Here is a 16,553-nt window from a genome sequence, read left to right on the forward strand (position 1 = left end):
ATTTCTTCTTCATCTTATTATTATTATTAAAACAGTTGTGCTTAATATTTTTGTGGAAACCCTGATACATTTTCGTCAGGATTCTTTGATGAACAGAAAGTTCAAATCAAATTTGTAACAATAAATGTCTTTACTGTTGTTTTTGATCATTTTAATGTATCCTTACTTAAAAGTATTAATTATATTTTATTGAACCCTATAAATAAAGAAAAAAATATATTAAAAAAAGACTAAATGGAGTCTAATTTGTAGGAGACATTGCTAGTTGACTAACAATTTTTTATTTTTTTCTGCATAACATTTTTGTGGAAACCGATAAATTTTCAGGAAAAAAAGTATAGATGCTTCATTCATATGTGTGTGCGTGCGTATACATATTCTTATGTGTGTGTGTGTGTGCTTACAGATGTTATTTTAAACTAGCACCAATTAGACTAAAATAAGAGAGACTGTTAAAGTTTTAAAGGTTTAAAAATGCTGTAGTTTTATTGTTATTTCTGCAGGAAGTAAAAAAAAAAAAAGTGTAATTCTCTTACTCCAGAAGTACTACTGTATATGAAGATGTTTTGCATATCAGTAGTTGTTGTGGTATTTTTTAATTTGCTATTTTAATATATAAAGTCAATAAACAGGCTCTAAAAGATGACTGGACAAGATCATTTGATGCATTTGTTTCATTCTTCACTATGCGTCCTTGAAAATTGAGTTTTGCTTCTTCCTTTAAACTTTGATTAAAGCTGAAACAAAGTCATTGTGGTTTTCTTCCAGGTTATTAATGGGCCTATATTAACAGTTGACCCAAAAATTTAATTACCATCATTATTTACTCACCCTCATTTTGTAACTGTATGCTGTTATTTATTCTGTGGAACACATAAGAAGTGGTTTCTTAAGAATTGTCAAAAACTTTTTTCAGTTTCACTCACAAAGTGCACCATAAAAGTAGTCCATACAAATCCAAGTCCATTTAAGTCTTCTGAAGTCATACAATTTTGAAAGAATTTTCATTTCAGGGTAAATATCCCTATAACTGTTTTTCAACATGTGTCCACTCTAATTCAGTGTTAAATGTCATGACTGGTACCCTGCTGGCTGTTGGTTCCTATTTTTGTGGATCTGGACAGATGCAGACATTGATTCCCTTGACCACATCTATCCAAGACAGGCTGAACAATGACTAAACATACGAAGATGTCTCTCCAGCATCTCTAGTGCATGACTTTGAAAAGGGTTTCACATAATCACTGGGCTATGGCTAAAAAATGCAAGTTTATTTTCAGTCTTAAGATCATGTTCATTAGATATTCAGCCCTTTTTTGTCTTATTGTCTCTAGTGTTAAAATAATGAGGGTGTTGCTGATGAAACACAGTCTTTGTTGTTTGTTATTTAAGCTTCATGTTTGCAAGCAATACAGCTGAAAACAGGCCACAACATTAAACCAAAATGCTTCACAGAAGATGCCCAATGTCCTTTCCTAAAACAGTATGAAGATGGCAATCCAAACAAGAAATGTCACTCAAAGTGTGTATACAAAAGAGTGATTATTTTTTAAATTTGATGCCTGAGAAATAGTTTGTTACTGTGACAAACGTGTGCACTGTAACAAATATTTATCATCAACATTTAATTAGTCACATCAAATTCTAATTTTGTCTGAAACATCTAGGAACACAAATGAAATTGAACATTAAGCCTGCATTTCCTCCGGTGTGTCAAAGTTAATGAAGGAACCGTTAATGTTATCTACGGCCTGGAACATTGTGTGATGGTTTGCTAGAATCATGTTTATTACATGTATCATCAGAAATGTGTTTATTTGAAAATCACTTTTCATTTACTCTTCCACAATACAACTTTTATTTGAATATCAATAAAAATAATTATAAATAAAATGTTTGCAGATTGAAAGCTCTTAACTGAGGTATTACAGTAAAAATGACAAAAATAATTTAAAAATTAAAAAAATAAAAATAAAAAATACCAGTGTGAAAAATGTCAACATGATAACATATGTACTTATGACATGGTAACAAAAACAAGGCCCACAACAACAAGGATGATGGCCTGGGGTCAGAGTTAGAGAGTTTCATAAAGGTCATTTTCCTTTTTGGGTCGATGCTCTTCTGTAACCACTTCACATCCAAACATCATGTTTTCATACATTTGAAATATCTTGGATGTTTTGAACATTATTGTTCATTCAGTATATCCAGTGCCATCTCTCTTGCTAAAATAAGTGATTTGTTGAAACTGAGAAAGACTTTGCAATGTTCTTCAATGCATCTTCTAAATATTGAAACTTGCACCATTGTATGCAATGAAAGCACATTTCCATCACTGAATAAAATACATGTATACATAAAAAAAAAAAAATAAAATAAAATGAAACAATTTTTTTTCTTACTTTTTATCTCGCAATTTGGACTTTATTCAGAAATGCAAGCTATAATCTAAGAATTGCACGATGTAAACTGAGAATAATTTTTTTTTCTTCTTTTTTTTTATCTTGCAGGTCCAAATTTGCATTTTGCAGTTTCTAAGTTTACATCAAATTCAGTTTTTTTCCCCCACCTGCCAGGAAAAAAAAAAAATCAATGATGACCTCTCATTTTGCAAGTAAAATTATTTTTAATGGTTTTATATTTAAGATCAATGCAGTGAAATAACTGGAACCGTTTGGGGAAAAACTCTATATTTTTGAGCCCTGTATATGGTTTTTAGTGTGTATAAAAGTTGACAGAAAAATGTAAAATTGCATTTCAACAATAATAAATAAAATAAAATAATTTATTCATACTTACAAATAGCTACATGAATTGAATGCAGCCAAACACGTCTAAACAGTCCTTTCAATTAAATTTCTCATTTAATGTAAACAGAATCCACTTGCTCTGATTTAAAGAAATAGTTCACCCAAAAATGAAAATCTGAAAATATATTGACCCTCAGGCCATCCAACATGTAGATGAGTTTCATCTAAACAGATTTGGAGAAATTGAGCATTACTAGTGGATTATTGTGATGTTTCTTATCAGCTGTTTGAACTCTCATTCTGACGGCACCCATTCACTACAAAGGACCCATATTTTGGATGCTTGGATGAAGAAACTAATCTATGGTACATCTTGGATGGCCTGAGGGTTAGTACATTTTCAGCAAATGTTCATTTTGGGTGAAGTATTACAACACCTTACAGAACTGTACATGAATTTTCAGTAAAAAGTATCACTTTAATTTTTACGATATCATGACCAATGTAATTACAACAAAGCACAGCATTTGAAAAATTCTATCGATACACAACACCACTTACCGATTCTCACAGATGCTGTGGAGAATCTGTCTCGCACTCTGACAAAATGGTTTCACTTCTACGGTCACTTTTAGCACAGCGCCAGGCAAGTCAACACTTATGTACAATGAATATAAAAATCATTTTCCACCTGTGTGCACAGGTCAATGGCTTTAGATACTTCCAGCGAGTCAAACTCTGTATTCGTATTCAGCGTTGTGATTTAGGAGCCTCATAATACTCAAACCGGAGATTAAGAGCTTCAATATGAAACAGATTCAGATATGCAGAGTTCATTCCCAAACTGCTGCTTAGACTCAGCTGGTTCTGCCTTTGTTCGGTTTGTTTCAAAGTCAAGTCATTGAAAAGCAAACTGCCCTTGTGGTTTGGTCAGACATATGGACAGTTGGTATCACGGTATACACTGTGATAAACAGTCACAGGAAATCAGTTCATACTGTAAAGAGTTTGCAGCCCTATCTGCAAACACTCATCTCATCTTCCTCAGACGAATTCTGTTCTCCTTGTCCCGCTTCTTTAATGCGCTGATGAACTGGGTGAAAAACAGCTCTTGGTCTTTCCTCTTCAGAACCTGTTTGAATCGCGGATCTTTTCCGTACTTTTCTGAAAATTCTTTGAACGTCGACCTACGAAAAAGAGAACATCAGAATGAGATCCTTGACAGTCATCAGATGTTTTACGTCATCAGTGTGATGGTCCGCTATTGTTCAGCTGTAAGAGGTCTGATTGCGGTTGTTTTCATGGCTAGACTTTGAAAGCCTTCTTTATAGAGGAGATCCTGCAGGTCTTTAGTCTGAAGTACAGGTGGAAACACGTGAACCTGCCCAGAGCAATAAAGCAGCAAAGCACAATATCGCAAAGAAACATCCGTCATTTTGATGCATTCTCCTGAAATCTTAAATCAAATCTTTTTATTGGGGATTGCAAACTGGGTGCTAGAATGTTGCTATGATTTTTCTAGGGTGTTCTAAGCACATAGCTATGGTGTTCTGGCTGGTTTTCATGGATTTGCAAGGGTGTTTCTGAGAGGTTGTTTACTGGGGCAAGTCGAGTTGCTAGCGTTAGGGTTTAAGGGTAACGCAAGTTTAATATTAGTGTTAGGGGTTTTCAAAAACCTGACTAGAAAGATATCACTCAAGTTTTGTTTCCTTGTGAGAACTTGCAATGAGAGCATGCTAATGTAACGGAAGCCAGTTAGTAAGAGCTAGGTGAAGCTTATTCCCCTGATCTCAAGGGGTACACAATTGACTGACGTTAGAGGATTGTTTCTTTAGTGTTCTTGTTAGTGTGCCCGCCTCATATGCCGGAAACGCCAGTTCAAGTTCTGCTCAGGGGTGCGTTTCCCAAAAGCAACTATGGTCGCAAGTTCCATCGTTACCCATTGAGTTCAATGGACCTTGCAATCATAGTTATCTAACGATACTTTCGGAAAACACACCCCAGAGTGAGCAGGTGGATTACATTGGTGCCGTGACCCAGATTCAGGGGGGTGAATATAACCTGTGCAGCTGTGCAGGTAAACCTCACTCCCCTGATCTCACAAGGTGCACTAGCAGCCCCTGTTCGCTAGAGGATTCAGTCATTAGCATCCTTGTTAGCGTGCCCACCTCCATTGCCGGAAATGGTTTGAATCCCACTCAGAGTGAGCAGGCGGGTTAGTGCCATGACCCAGATGGGATTGAGGTTTAGGGGATTGTTTCAGAGATCAGTTAGTAAGAGCTGTGAAGGAGAACCTCACTCCCCTGATCTCAATAGGCGCACTAGCTACTGGCACTAGAGGATGCAGTCTTTAGTGTCCTTGTTAGTGCGCCTGCCTCACATACCAGAAACGCCAGTTCAAGCCCGACTCTGAGCAAGCGGTTGAGTTACATTGGTGCCGTGACCCGGATATAGGTGGGTGAGTATAACGAAGGCTAGCTAGTTAGAGCTGTGCAGTTAAACTTCACCTCCTGATCTTAAGAGGTGCACTAGCAACTGAGACTATATGCTGTGATCTTTATCTTCCTTTGTTCTTCCCACCTCACATACCAAAAACACCAGTTCAAGTCTCGCTTGGAGTGAGCTTGGCAAGTAGTACTGGAGAAAAATAAACATTTTGAAAAAAAAAAAAAAATCACAATTTTGTCAAAGACTACATCCGGATCAGAGAATAATCAAAACATAAATGGAGTAGATTGTTTCGAGTTTGCACAATCCTAGACCACTTCCTGAGTCAACATTTTATTCTGTAAATAAAAATGCATGTTTTGATGCTGTTTAATGTTTGATGATCGTGTTATTTTACACATGCATCTGCTTACATACGCAATCGCTTGTTTCTGCTGCTTCTTCACTGTTTTGATCCAGATATTCAGAACTTTTTCAGAAGACCAGCTGGTCTTATTCTTAGTGTTTCATTGTATTTTGTAGTTTACCTTGTTTGCTGTTGTTACACTGATGTTATAGGGAGATTTGTAAGAAGACATTGAGTGAAAAGACGCCTCTAAATAAAATTGAATGAAAAAACAAATTTGCACTAGCGCCTCTTACCATATAACAGTGAAAACATTGACAGCCGGAAAATTCCATCAGTGGTGGGGAAAGAGTTAATGCAAACATATACATCTATATATATATACATAGATTTAATATGATCACTTCTTAAAAATATGTTGTTTTGCTTCAAGGACAAGAGCTGTGAATGTGTTAATAATAGTGCACCGATTCACATCTCTTCAGCTCCATTCATTATAAATTATTCAGGTAAAGAACAGAGTAAAAATGAAAGAAGTTCTCAGTTCAACCTGCAAAAAGGAAACTTCAAACTGAGTGTTAATCCCTGTGGTGTGTTTGAATTTACTTCTGTGTGAGACCTTTAACAAGAAACAAGGTTATCATCAAATACACAAACCCAAAGAAACAAGGACCCAAACTGCAAAGATCATCCGTTATTAACAGATTTGCTGAATATATAATCCGCTCCAGAGACGGATTTTATTAATGCATCAGCAAAAGCAGTTACACTTATTTCATAAGCTCACCTGGATGTGATTTTTGATTCCTCTAGCAGTTTTCTGTACTCTTCTTTCGCTTGCTGGAGTTTGCACTTTTTCTCTTTGTGCTCCTCTTTCATTCTTGCTTTGACAAACTGATCATAAATCTGAGGGCAAATTAATTAATTAATTAATTAATTAATGTAAATTATTTGATAACATTTAAAATAAATATACAGTGGGGAGTATATATATATATATATATATATATATATATATATATATATATATATATATATTTATATTTGATTCCTACTGATTTTGTACGTTTGCACACTGACAAAGGAAAGATCAGTCTATAATTTTAATGGTAGGTTTATTTGAACAGTGAGAGACAGAATAACAACAACAAAAAAACTGAAAAAAACCCATTTAGAAAAAGTTATAAATCAATTTGCATTTTAATGAGTCAAATAAGTATTTGATCCCCTATCAATCAGCAAGATTTCTGGCTCCCAGGTGTCTTTTATACAGGTAATGAGCTGAGATTAGGAGTGCTCTCTTAAACTCTTAGGAGTGCTCCTAATCTGAGTTTGTTACCTGTATAAAAGACAACCTGTCCACAGAAGCAATCAATCAATCAGATTCCAAACTCTCCACCATGGCCAAGACCAAAGAGCTGTCCAATGATGTCAGGGACAAGATTGTAGACCTACACAAGGCTGGAATGGGCTACAAGACCATCGGCAAGCAGCTTGGTGAGAAGGTGACAACAGTTGGTACAATTATTCGCAAATGGAAGAAATACAAAATAACTGTCAATCTCCTTCGGTCTTGGGCTCCATGCAAGATCTCGTGGAGTTTCAATGATCATGAGAACGGTGAGGAATCAGCCCAGAACTACACGGGAGGAACGTGTCAATGATCTCAAGGCAGCTGGGAACATAGTCACCAAGAAAACAATTGGTAACTCACTACGCCGTGAAGGACTGAAATCCTGCAGTGCCTGCAAGGTCCGCAAGGTGAAAGTGTTGTGGTCAGATGAGACCAAAATCGAGCTCTTTGGCATCAACTCAGCTCGCTGTGTTTGGAGGAGGAGGAATGCTGCCTATGACCCCAAGAACACCATCCCCACCGTCAAACATGGAGGTGGAAACATTATGCTTTGGGGGTGTTTTTCTGCTAAGTGGACAGGACAGTTGCACCGCATCAAAGAGACGATGTACCGTCAGAGCCAGGGCATTGAAAATAGGTCGTGGATGGGTATTCCAGCATGACAATGACCCGAAACACACGGCCAAGGAAACAAAGGAGTGGCTCAAGAATAAGCACATTAAGGTCCTGGAGTGACCTAGCCAGTCTCCAGGTCACTTGTTATTCTGTCTCTCACTGTTCAAATAAACTTACCATTAAAAGTATAGACTGATCATTTTTCTTTGTCAGTGGACAAATGTACAAAATCAGCAGGGGATCAAATATTTTTTTCCCCCACTGTATTTAAGATTTGTTTTTAATTGCAATATTTATTTAAAAAAATAAATAAATAAAATAAAAATAAATATATTTAATATAAAATTTCATTTCCGATGTATGAATCCTCAATGATGTGATATACAGTATACAGTTACCTTGATGGAAGGCATTTGGTCTTACCACCATCTACTAGTACTTTCAAAAACCACAGAAGGTCTGTGGAAATGTAGAGTTAATGAAGTTTGAAGTTTTATTAATGTTTGAGGTTGATTGAGGCTGATGTGAAACCTTTGTGTTGTACCTGCTTTCGTTCCTCTGGACTTAGCAGCAGGTACCGTGGATCAAATACAATTTTGTGCAGTTCTTTCTCCCAGGTGGAGAACGCAGACACCTGTTCAAAACACAGGGTGAATGATGCTCATACAGAATAAACGCATGTCAATTACGCCACTTCACTTTAAGATTCACAGTGTGTGCAATTATACAAAGTCTGTAGGATTTTTTGTGGGTAAAAATAATGCCAGAATTGTAACTTTTGGGTGAATAACTTCATTAACTTTTATCTAATTTATTCTTTAAGGCTGACGTTTCATTATCATCACTGGATTGCTCACCCCTCTTTCCAGAAGCATGTCTCTGAAGTGGCCGATCCGGAGCTCCAGCGGTAAAACCATCCGAAGAGATGATCCATTTTTTCCTTCACAGTCAACGGGGTGGTCCAGTCTTCAAAGGAATGGAAATACAACAGCTTTGATGTGTAATTCTGTTAATATTTTCTCCAATGCAATGTAAAAATTTGGTGTATAAACAATTTCCTGAGACACTGTTGATATTTGAAATCACCAAAACAAATGCACCCCTACCCAAAAGGTTAGGATAGATAGCTCCGCCCCTAAATTCATGAGCATGGTATGCAATGCATGTAATTCCACAATTATAAGTGGACACGCCCTTTACAGCTGATTGGCTGAAAATTTTTCACTTTTGGGTGAACTATCCCTTTAATTTCACAAACAAAGAAATGGCAAGTAGCAAGTATTTTCTTATAAAACACACTCCAATATTATTTGATTCAACTTTAAAACATAATTTTTACAGTGCATTGATTCTGCCCAAACGATCACGATATGCACACTTAGCCGATTAACATAAGTGTTTACCAAGGACTTGTAAATGGATAATTCACACAAATATCTTCAAGTATTTTGTAGTAAATATTCTGCAAATTAAATATTCATGTCATTTCAGCAATTCTGACTGTGCCTCTTTTGCCATCATTAATTTTTATCATACACTGCAAAGTTTGGACACACTTTGTTTCTCTTGATCTTCAAAACTTTTTGATCTAAAGGCTTATGATTAAATGCTTGAAGTTTTGAAGACAAACTGAAATCGTGACTATGTATGAATTTTTTCTTATTTTTAAAACTAAATTTTTAATTACTTTTTTCATTGAGTATTAAAAAAAATAACATATCAGCCAACCAGTATTAACCTCAAGGAAAAAAATCCAAACTGTCGGAAATTAAATACGCAACATAAACAAAATCTCTTCAAATTTTTCTTGAAATGTTAAATGTTTTCTTGTCTCTACGCAGACATTTGGGTGTACTTCAAACATCCGACTGTTTAATCATTTCCAAGAGAGACAGATTGAGAAATTCACATCAAGCTGTGAGTGCAGATGTTGCCCACCAAAAACCGTAGAGACTTCCTGTTGAGCTGCGATTATTAAGGTGAGTGACACACAACACATCTGATACAAGATCCTCCTCATCAATTAAAACAGACTCAGATCTGCTGTCATATTTAACATGGCTTGACCCTACTTACTTGTAGCGTTTGGTCTTTAAACTATGTTCCTCTTCATCGTCATCATCGTCATCAGCATTTGAGCCATCGTCTGTTGATGGAACAAATCATGCTGTAGATCAGTATATATCTTGGATTCAACATGGTAAACATTATCAAAAGAAATGAGTGATACATTTGTAAAAAATATGCAAGAAGCTTGTAAAGTTTTATTTATGCACACAACTCCAGCTGATCTGTATTGATATACCTGGCTCATGCCACATTGTTAATCCGAAAAGTACAATAAGAACAAATTTACTCGAACGGACGTATTTAAATTATAGACGCAAAATAGATTAAGGTCATCAATAGATAATCTCCACGAAACGGCAATAAAACTAAATCAATAAAGATGAAAAGCCTTCTGGGAAATCAAGCCAACCGTATAATAACTTCCAGACAAGATCCAGACTAATTCAATATTTGCAGAGCCGCTTCATTGGATTACTGCTTTTAGTTAATCCACGAGAACACCAGTTCTGCAGTTGGTGGGTGTATTAAAACTTTTGCTTGAGCATCATTATCACACTGTGAGGATTAAACTTTCAGTCAACTTCATCCCTTTATACAGACTCTGCTCCTGTATTTCATATCAAAAAGTCGTGAGTTACACTTCACTGATTCAGCAACTTAATCTGAACATAAATGAGTCTTACCTTGAGGCTACAGTATGGCTTGCCAACCTGATCTCATTAGTATTATGCTACTGTTCAAAAGTTTGGGCTCAGTACTTTTTTGAAATATATGAATACTTATATTCAGCAAGGATGCATAAAACTGACATTTATAATGTTACAAAATATTTCTATTCACAAAAATGCTGTTCTCTATTCATCAAATAATGCTGAAAATAATTATTTCCATAAAATGTTAAGCAGCACAACTGTTTTCAACATTACTAATAAATAATACGTTTCTTGAGCAGCAAAACAGCATATTAGAGTGATTTCTTAAAGACCACGTGACACATTTATTCCTGTTTATATTTGCATTTGCATTTTTTATATTTACAAATAAAATAGAAAGCAGTTATTTGAATTGTAAAACATATTTCACATTATTACTGTTTTTACTCCGTTTTCAATCAAATGCCTTGGTGAGCATTAGAGACTTCTTTCAATGAATGAATGAATGAATGAACTCTTATCTTATAACAGGTTCATGGAATATGCAATTAAATCACAGGTTGATATGTTTAGATGAGACTGATTTAGAAATGAAATAAAATATGTTTAACGGCATCACATTTCTTTTAACACATTTACTGAATCTTCCATAACAGTTTTTGTCTGTGTGATTTCTAAATACGATGATGTTTCAATTATAATTCATACTTGCTGAACTTTTGATATTAATTAAATTCTGTTTCACTTTGTGCCATCTGGATTTCATTTATAAATAAATTTGCCATTAAATGGGTAAGAAAGCACATTGCCTGCATACCAATTTGTACACTATTCATCCTAAATGGCATCTAAAATTGTCCCAAAACGTATGGTACGTTTAAAAGAGTGTGTTAAATATGCCTGAATGGTCTGTTTAATCTTACCTAAAGAGTCTTTCTTGCGTTTATGTGGCGGGTCCTCGATGATTCGATTGAGGTCTCCACGGTCTTTCAGATCAACTGGTTTCTCCCATACTGACAAATGCATGGTGGGATTGAAGAAAAACACCCTGTCGTCACCTGTCCACACTACACACCTAAAGAAGAGAAAGAGAGATGCATTTATACATTCGTAAACACACAGAAACACAATCCAACAGGCTGTTTGTGGTATTCTCACTACGTGACTAAGAAATCCCGATGATAAAAAACAGTCCCAGCAGCACCAAAGTGACCAGAGAGAGGATTCTGGGTCACAATCAACAGCTGAGAACAACTAAGACCAGATGGGCTGAATTTGATCTTTTTATTCAGATTCTGATGTATTTTTGTCTTCACTTGCTATTTTTCCATAATCATTCTTCAGCAGGTTCACAAGTCATGCATCAAGTATCTACAAGCCTATTATACATTTAAGTTTTATGTCATAAATCCAATAGCGACCAATTTTTCAGATGTTCCACACTAGATATTCTTACCTTACAGTGATAATTTAAGACCCATTTCAGGCTTCATTCAGGGCATGTCGGATAAAGTATTCATGGATTCTGCAGTAGTCTGTGAGGTAATTTGATACAACCTCATGCCAACCATGACAAACCAATCCTGACATTTCATTTTGCAACCCCATCGCATCAGGGAGATCGGCATCGCCTTCCTGTACCATAAAACTGACCCAATGATATTTAAAAAATCTTTGAAACAGAGCATCCGCTCTGCTCATATGCAGTTTTTCATAGTGCAAACATATGGTTAGCACTAGACACATGCTTCATTTGTCTTTCCATTAATATTACAGGGATTTAAATCATTTCTATGCAACCTCCATACAAAACAATAACTACAAAATTAAGTTTTGAAGCAAAAGCTCTACCCAAAGGGCCATTTTATTGCTCAGAGGTGTTCTTTTATGGCTTAGGAGACGCAATTTATTTATTTATTTATTTTTTCCATGCTAAAATACTTTCTTCTGCCTTTCTTCCAGCCCGGCTTACTATGCAGAACAACAATAATCTATTCTTACATCAGTTGCCCTGAAAAATCCAAAACACCTTGACCTTGTGCCATGACACAATTGACAGAGATTTAGAAAAAGTAAAAAAAATTAAAAGTTTAAAAAAATAAAAATAATATAATAATATATAAGGTTACCTGGGTTTACAGGCAGTGTACCACAAAATAGTGTACAAAAAAACAATGTTTAATCCAATTCACAAGCAAATGACTCCTATTAACTCATACTTTTTAAATGAATCAAAATATACAGAACAACCAGCATAATCCAATTCACAAGCAAATGACTTGTATCAACTCATACTTTTTAAATGAATCAAAAACATACAGAACAACCGGTGTAGTCTAATTCACATGGCTCTTATGAACTTGTATTTTAAGTAAATCAAAAATATACAGCATAACCAGTGCAGTACGGACAAAAGACTCTTTTGAACTGGTTCTTCCTACTAAATCAAAAACATAGGGCAAACGTACCCATTAAGCACACTTCCATTTTTGAGATCAGATTATAAAAAGAAAAAAATTATTTATTATCCTACTTGATTTGAAAGCTGTCTAAAAACATTCACCAAAAGAGGAGCCCCTTAAATGCGTGTGGTTTTTTTTAGATGTCTAAGCCTTTATTTTGGGTAAGTTTCACTACTTATTGTAAAATTAAGAGATTAATGTTTAGACTTTTGCATATTATAACCTGGATGTGGGAAATAATTACATTAGATCCAAAAGATAATTTTAGCAACACAGCTCAGATGCTACAGAACACAGTTAGCTGACTAGCTGTATAAGATTGTGTGCTATGCTAATATATTACTTCACAGGCATTACTGGCGTGTACTTTTACATCCATAATATTATAAATTGACAGTTTATTGCTGGTCTGTGGTTTTACAGTGCTGTAATTTTTAAAGATTTCATATTATTTTAAGGTGAGCTTAAAGGGTACACTACTATGAAAATCACACAGCTTCAGTGTGACATCAATAAGAAAAAATATAATTTCATAGATATTGTTAATAATAGTTGTTCATATTAAAATATGTATGAACCTAATACATGACCTAGACTAGACTATTTATTTAGGAAAATCCTGTCATTTTAATAAATATTACATGAAATTTATTACAAATTGTTTCTGCTCCAATTAAACTCAGTGTGCTCTCTTTAAGCACTTCCACATTGAACGTCTATGTAAATACTTCATAAACAGATTTTAAAGATTAACTGATGGTTTAAATTAAGTTAATCGATTTTCTATGGATTCTGTCAACTCAAATCTGCAGACTGGCTCTGATATTTGTCAACTAGCATCAACTTCTCCAGACTGTAAATCGGTGGAAAATCGTGGCAAATATCGTGTAATGTATTCCAGCCATAAGATACTATAGATAAGTTGACATCCATTTAAAAAGAGGCTTATAATGAGGCTAGTTGCTGTGTTCATCCCGATGAATTAAATGTTTTATTGGTTTGTTTTATTTTGATTTTTGACTTCGCTGAACGTGGACTAGTCTAGATGTTGCAATGTGCTTAGATGACACTTTATTATGAATATATAACTGATCGACGTAAATGCCTTGTTGCTTGATTTTAGTGTTCTGTTTTTCGTGATTGAATTTGTACCTTCAAAAAATATATATTTTTATAATTACTCTTTAAAAATTTAAGGCTCCTTAAGGCAACTTAAGGCTCTTTATAATTGGGTTGATCCTCAATCGAAAGTTTCATGGAGAGTGATTGAAGCTGATTAAACCAAATAGACTCTATTTTATTTATTGGCACAGGGAAAAAAGGTGATAATTTTAAATTTGGTCCGGTTGTGGCTAATTCTATTAAAATACGTCTGATAGGAGGACCCTTCAAATTTTGTAACAGTACACCTTTATGGCATAATTTTAATTTTGTATATGGAAATCGTCCGTTTGTCCAACCCTCTTGGTCTTCTTTAGGCATAAACACGTGTGGTGATATACCGTATTGACCCGAATATAAGACGATGTTTTTTCCTTGGAAATACAGCTGAAAAAACGCGTTCGTCTTATATTCAGGGTCTAGACTTTGACATGTCAATAATACACCCACAACATAGGTGGCGCCAAAAACGCATAAAACGAGTGTGCCATGAAATATGTAATGTAATGTGTGTTATAAAGATCGCGAATGAAAACAAATGAAAAAGAAAAGCTTACAGCAGCATGATCGTGACTGTCATGTTAGTCTGATGGGACCAAACTTCCTCTGTAAGTGATTTTAAAGCATAAGACAGTACCCAGATTTGAAGACTACAATAAGATTTCACGTCTACTGATAATAACATTTTGGTAGGCTACTATGAGTTGGATAGCCTAATTTTTATATAAATCAGATGGGCTACCTGTTATTTCAATGGTATATCAAAATTTTCCAATACAGGTACATTTTACCAGTATTTACCATACTTTCAAAACAAAAATTAGAATTGAAAAAATATGCAATATGAAAATAATTTTAATAATTAAAAAAAAAAAACAAGATTTGGTTTTCAAAAAGCCTTTTTCCAACAGGTACATCTGGAAAAAGGGGGGTCGTCTTATAATCAGGGTCGTCTTATATTCGGGACAATACGGTATATGATAACCAGGGCCTCTGTTCATTTCAGACATTAAGAACTAAATTTTGTTTATCAGCATCCGCATATTTTGTCTTTCTTCAATTACGTTCTGCTCCCAAAGCTTATGGAGTTCCTTGGGCATCTCCCATTTCCTCTCATCCTATGCGGGATTGGATTTCACCATCTTCTGGTCAGCCATCTGTTTCCTTAATATATAATACAATTATTGATTGCATTGCAAAACCTATTTCTATTAAATCTATTTGGAGTCGGGAATTATCTGACCTTAATTTATCTGTCGACTGGGAGAAAGTGTGGTCTAACCTCAGCTTAACATCTAAAAACTTGGCTCATTGTCTTATTCACTTCAAAGTCATTCATAGAGAATTCAAAATGAAACTACAACCAAATTTTAACTGCCATATATGTAATACTGCATCATCAGGTACTTTTCTTCATATGTTTTGGGAGTGTCCTATCATTAGTGTCCTGTCATTAATCTATGGACACATGCAAACCTGGTTTTATCCTCCTTAATACAAGTTGATTGATTTGCTAACCCAAGTTTGTGTCTTCTTCATGATGATTCTGGTCTCTGTATAAGCTTCATACAAAAGAGAATGTTGTTTGCTGGTTTTACAGCTGCGAAGAAGACACTAATAAAGAATTGGTTTACACCGCACATGTGTGCAAAAACATACTGGATCTATAGTCTCCTGAAAATAGTGACTTGTGAATGTACAACAGCGCAAATTAATGGGGCCAAGCCCTCTTCTATTGATGCTTGGCAGGGTTTTTTCTTTAACATACTCGATTATATAAAGGAATGACTTGTTTTTTTTTTGTTTTGTTTTTTCCTCCCTCTCTCTCTCTCCTTTTTGACTGGACTTTTAAATTATTGATTATATGTCTGTTGTTTTGAATGGATGTTATGATGTTGTATTTAAAAATAAATCAAAAGTTGATAAAAAAAAAAAAGAATGCAAAAAATCCTTAAAATAAACAAGAATTTTTAATAAAACATGATGTGAGCTAAAATGGGAACGGGTGTGCTTAAAGGGTACAAAAATGTACCCATTAAGCACAGCCAGACTTTTTGAATTTAATGAAGTACATCTTAATTGAAATGCTTTTGTCATTTAAAATAAAATTAAATATTTTTGTGTGAGAGATTAATATTTTTTTTAACATAACTTTTTGTACTGAAACCAATATCTTGTGCACTAAAAAAATGTCTCAATGTAGATTTTGGTGAGCTTAATAGGTACGTTTACCCTACAACAGTGAAACCAGTATAGTTCGATTTGTGATTGCTCTTATGAAGCGGTACTTTTAAAGCAAAAAAAAACATAGTACAACCCGTGCAGAACAGAATAACTCACGGTCAATACAAACAGCACCTCCAGTGTAATCCCGTTCATGAGCAAATGACTCTTATGAATCGGTTCCTTAAAGTGAATCAAAAACATACAGCACCGCCAGTTTAATCTTGTTCACAAACAAATGGCTCTTATTTTATTAGCCTCTTATTTTATTGCAAAATAGCTGTTACTTTATTTTTTTAAATCAATATTTCTTGTAATGTAACGAGGTTCCCTGTGCAATTTGCATAAAATGAGAACGTTTAAATCAAATTATATGTCCTGATATAGCTTGAGACATTATTGAGGTCTCTTCTTGAACTATAGATAAAAGAAATATCTGACAAGTTAAAGACTTAAGCAATAATCTCA

At 34.8% G+C, this 16,553-nt stretch overlaps 1 protein-coding gene across 2 annotated transcripts in view; it reads right to left on the minus strand.

Moving 5' to 3' along the window:
* Positions 1-1,903: 1,903 nt before the first annotated feature.
* Positions 1,904-16,553, minus strand: part of tcerg1l (transcription elongation regulator 1 like) — a 120,970-nt gene continuing 106,320 nt past the window's right edge. Inside the window, exons 9-14 of one of the 2 annotated variants that reach the window (XM_058793926.1) lie at positions 11,163-11,314; positions 9,593-9,662; positions 8,374-8,482; positions 8,061-8,150; positions 6,335-6,453; positions 1,904-3,940 (exon numbers count right to left, since the gene is read on the minus strand). In XM_058793926.1, the coding sequence (XP_058649909.1) occupies positions 3,784-3,940; positions 6,335-6,453; positions 8,061-8,150; positions 8,374-8,482; positions 9,593-9,662; positions 11,163-11,314 (697 nt within the window). In that variant the 3' untranslated portion in view covers positions 1,904-3,783. Of the gene's footprint in view, positions 3,941-6,334; positions 6,454-8,047; positions 8,151-8,373; positions 8,483-9,592; positions 9,663-11,162; positions 11,315-16,553 lie in introns of those variants that run through there. The other variant, XM_058793927.1, reaches the window with a different exon arrangement.

This window comes from Onychostoma macrolepis, chromosome 12 (assembly GCF_012432095.1).
Source record: "Onychostoma macrolepis isolate SWU-2019 chromosome 12, ASM1243209v1, whole genome shotgun sequence".
Lineage (NCBI taxonomy): Eukaryota > Metazoa > Chordata > Actinopteri > Cypriniformes > Cyprinidae > Onychostoma > Onychostoma macrolepis.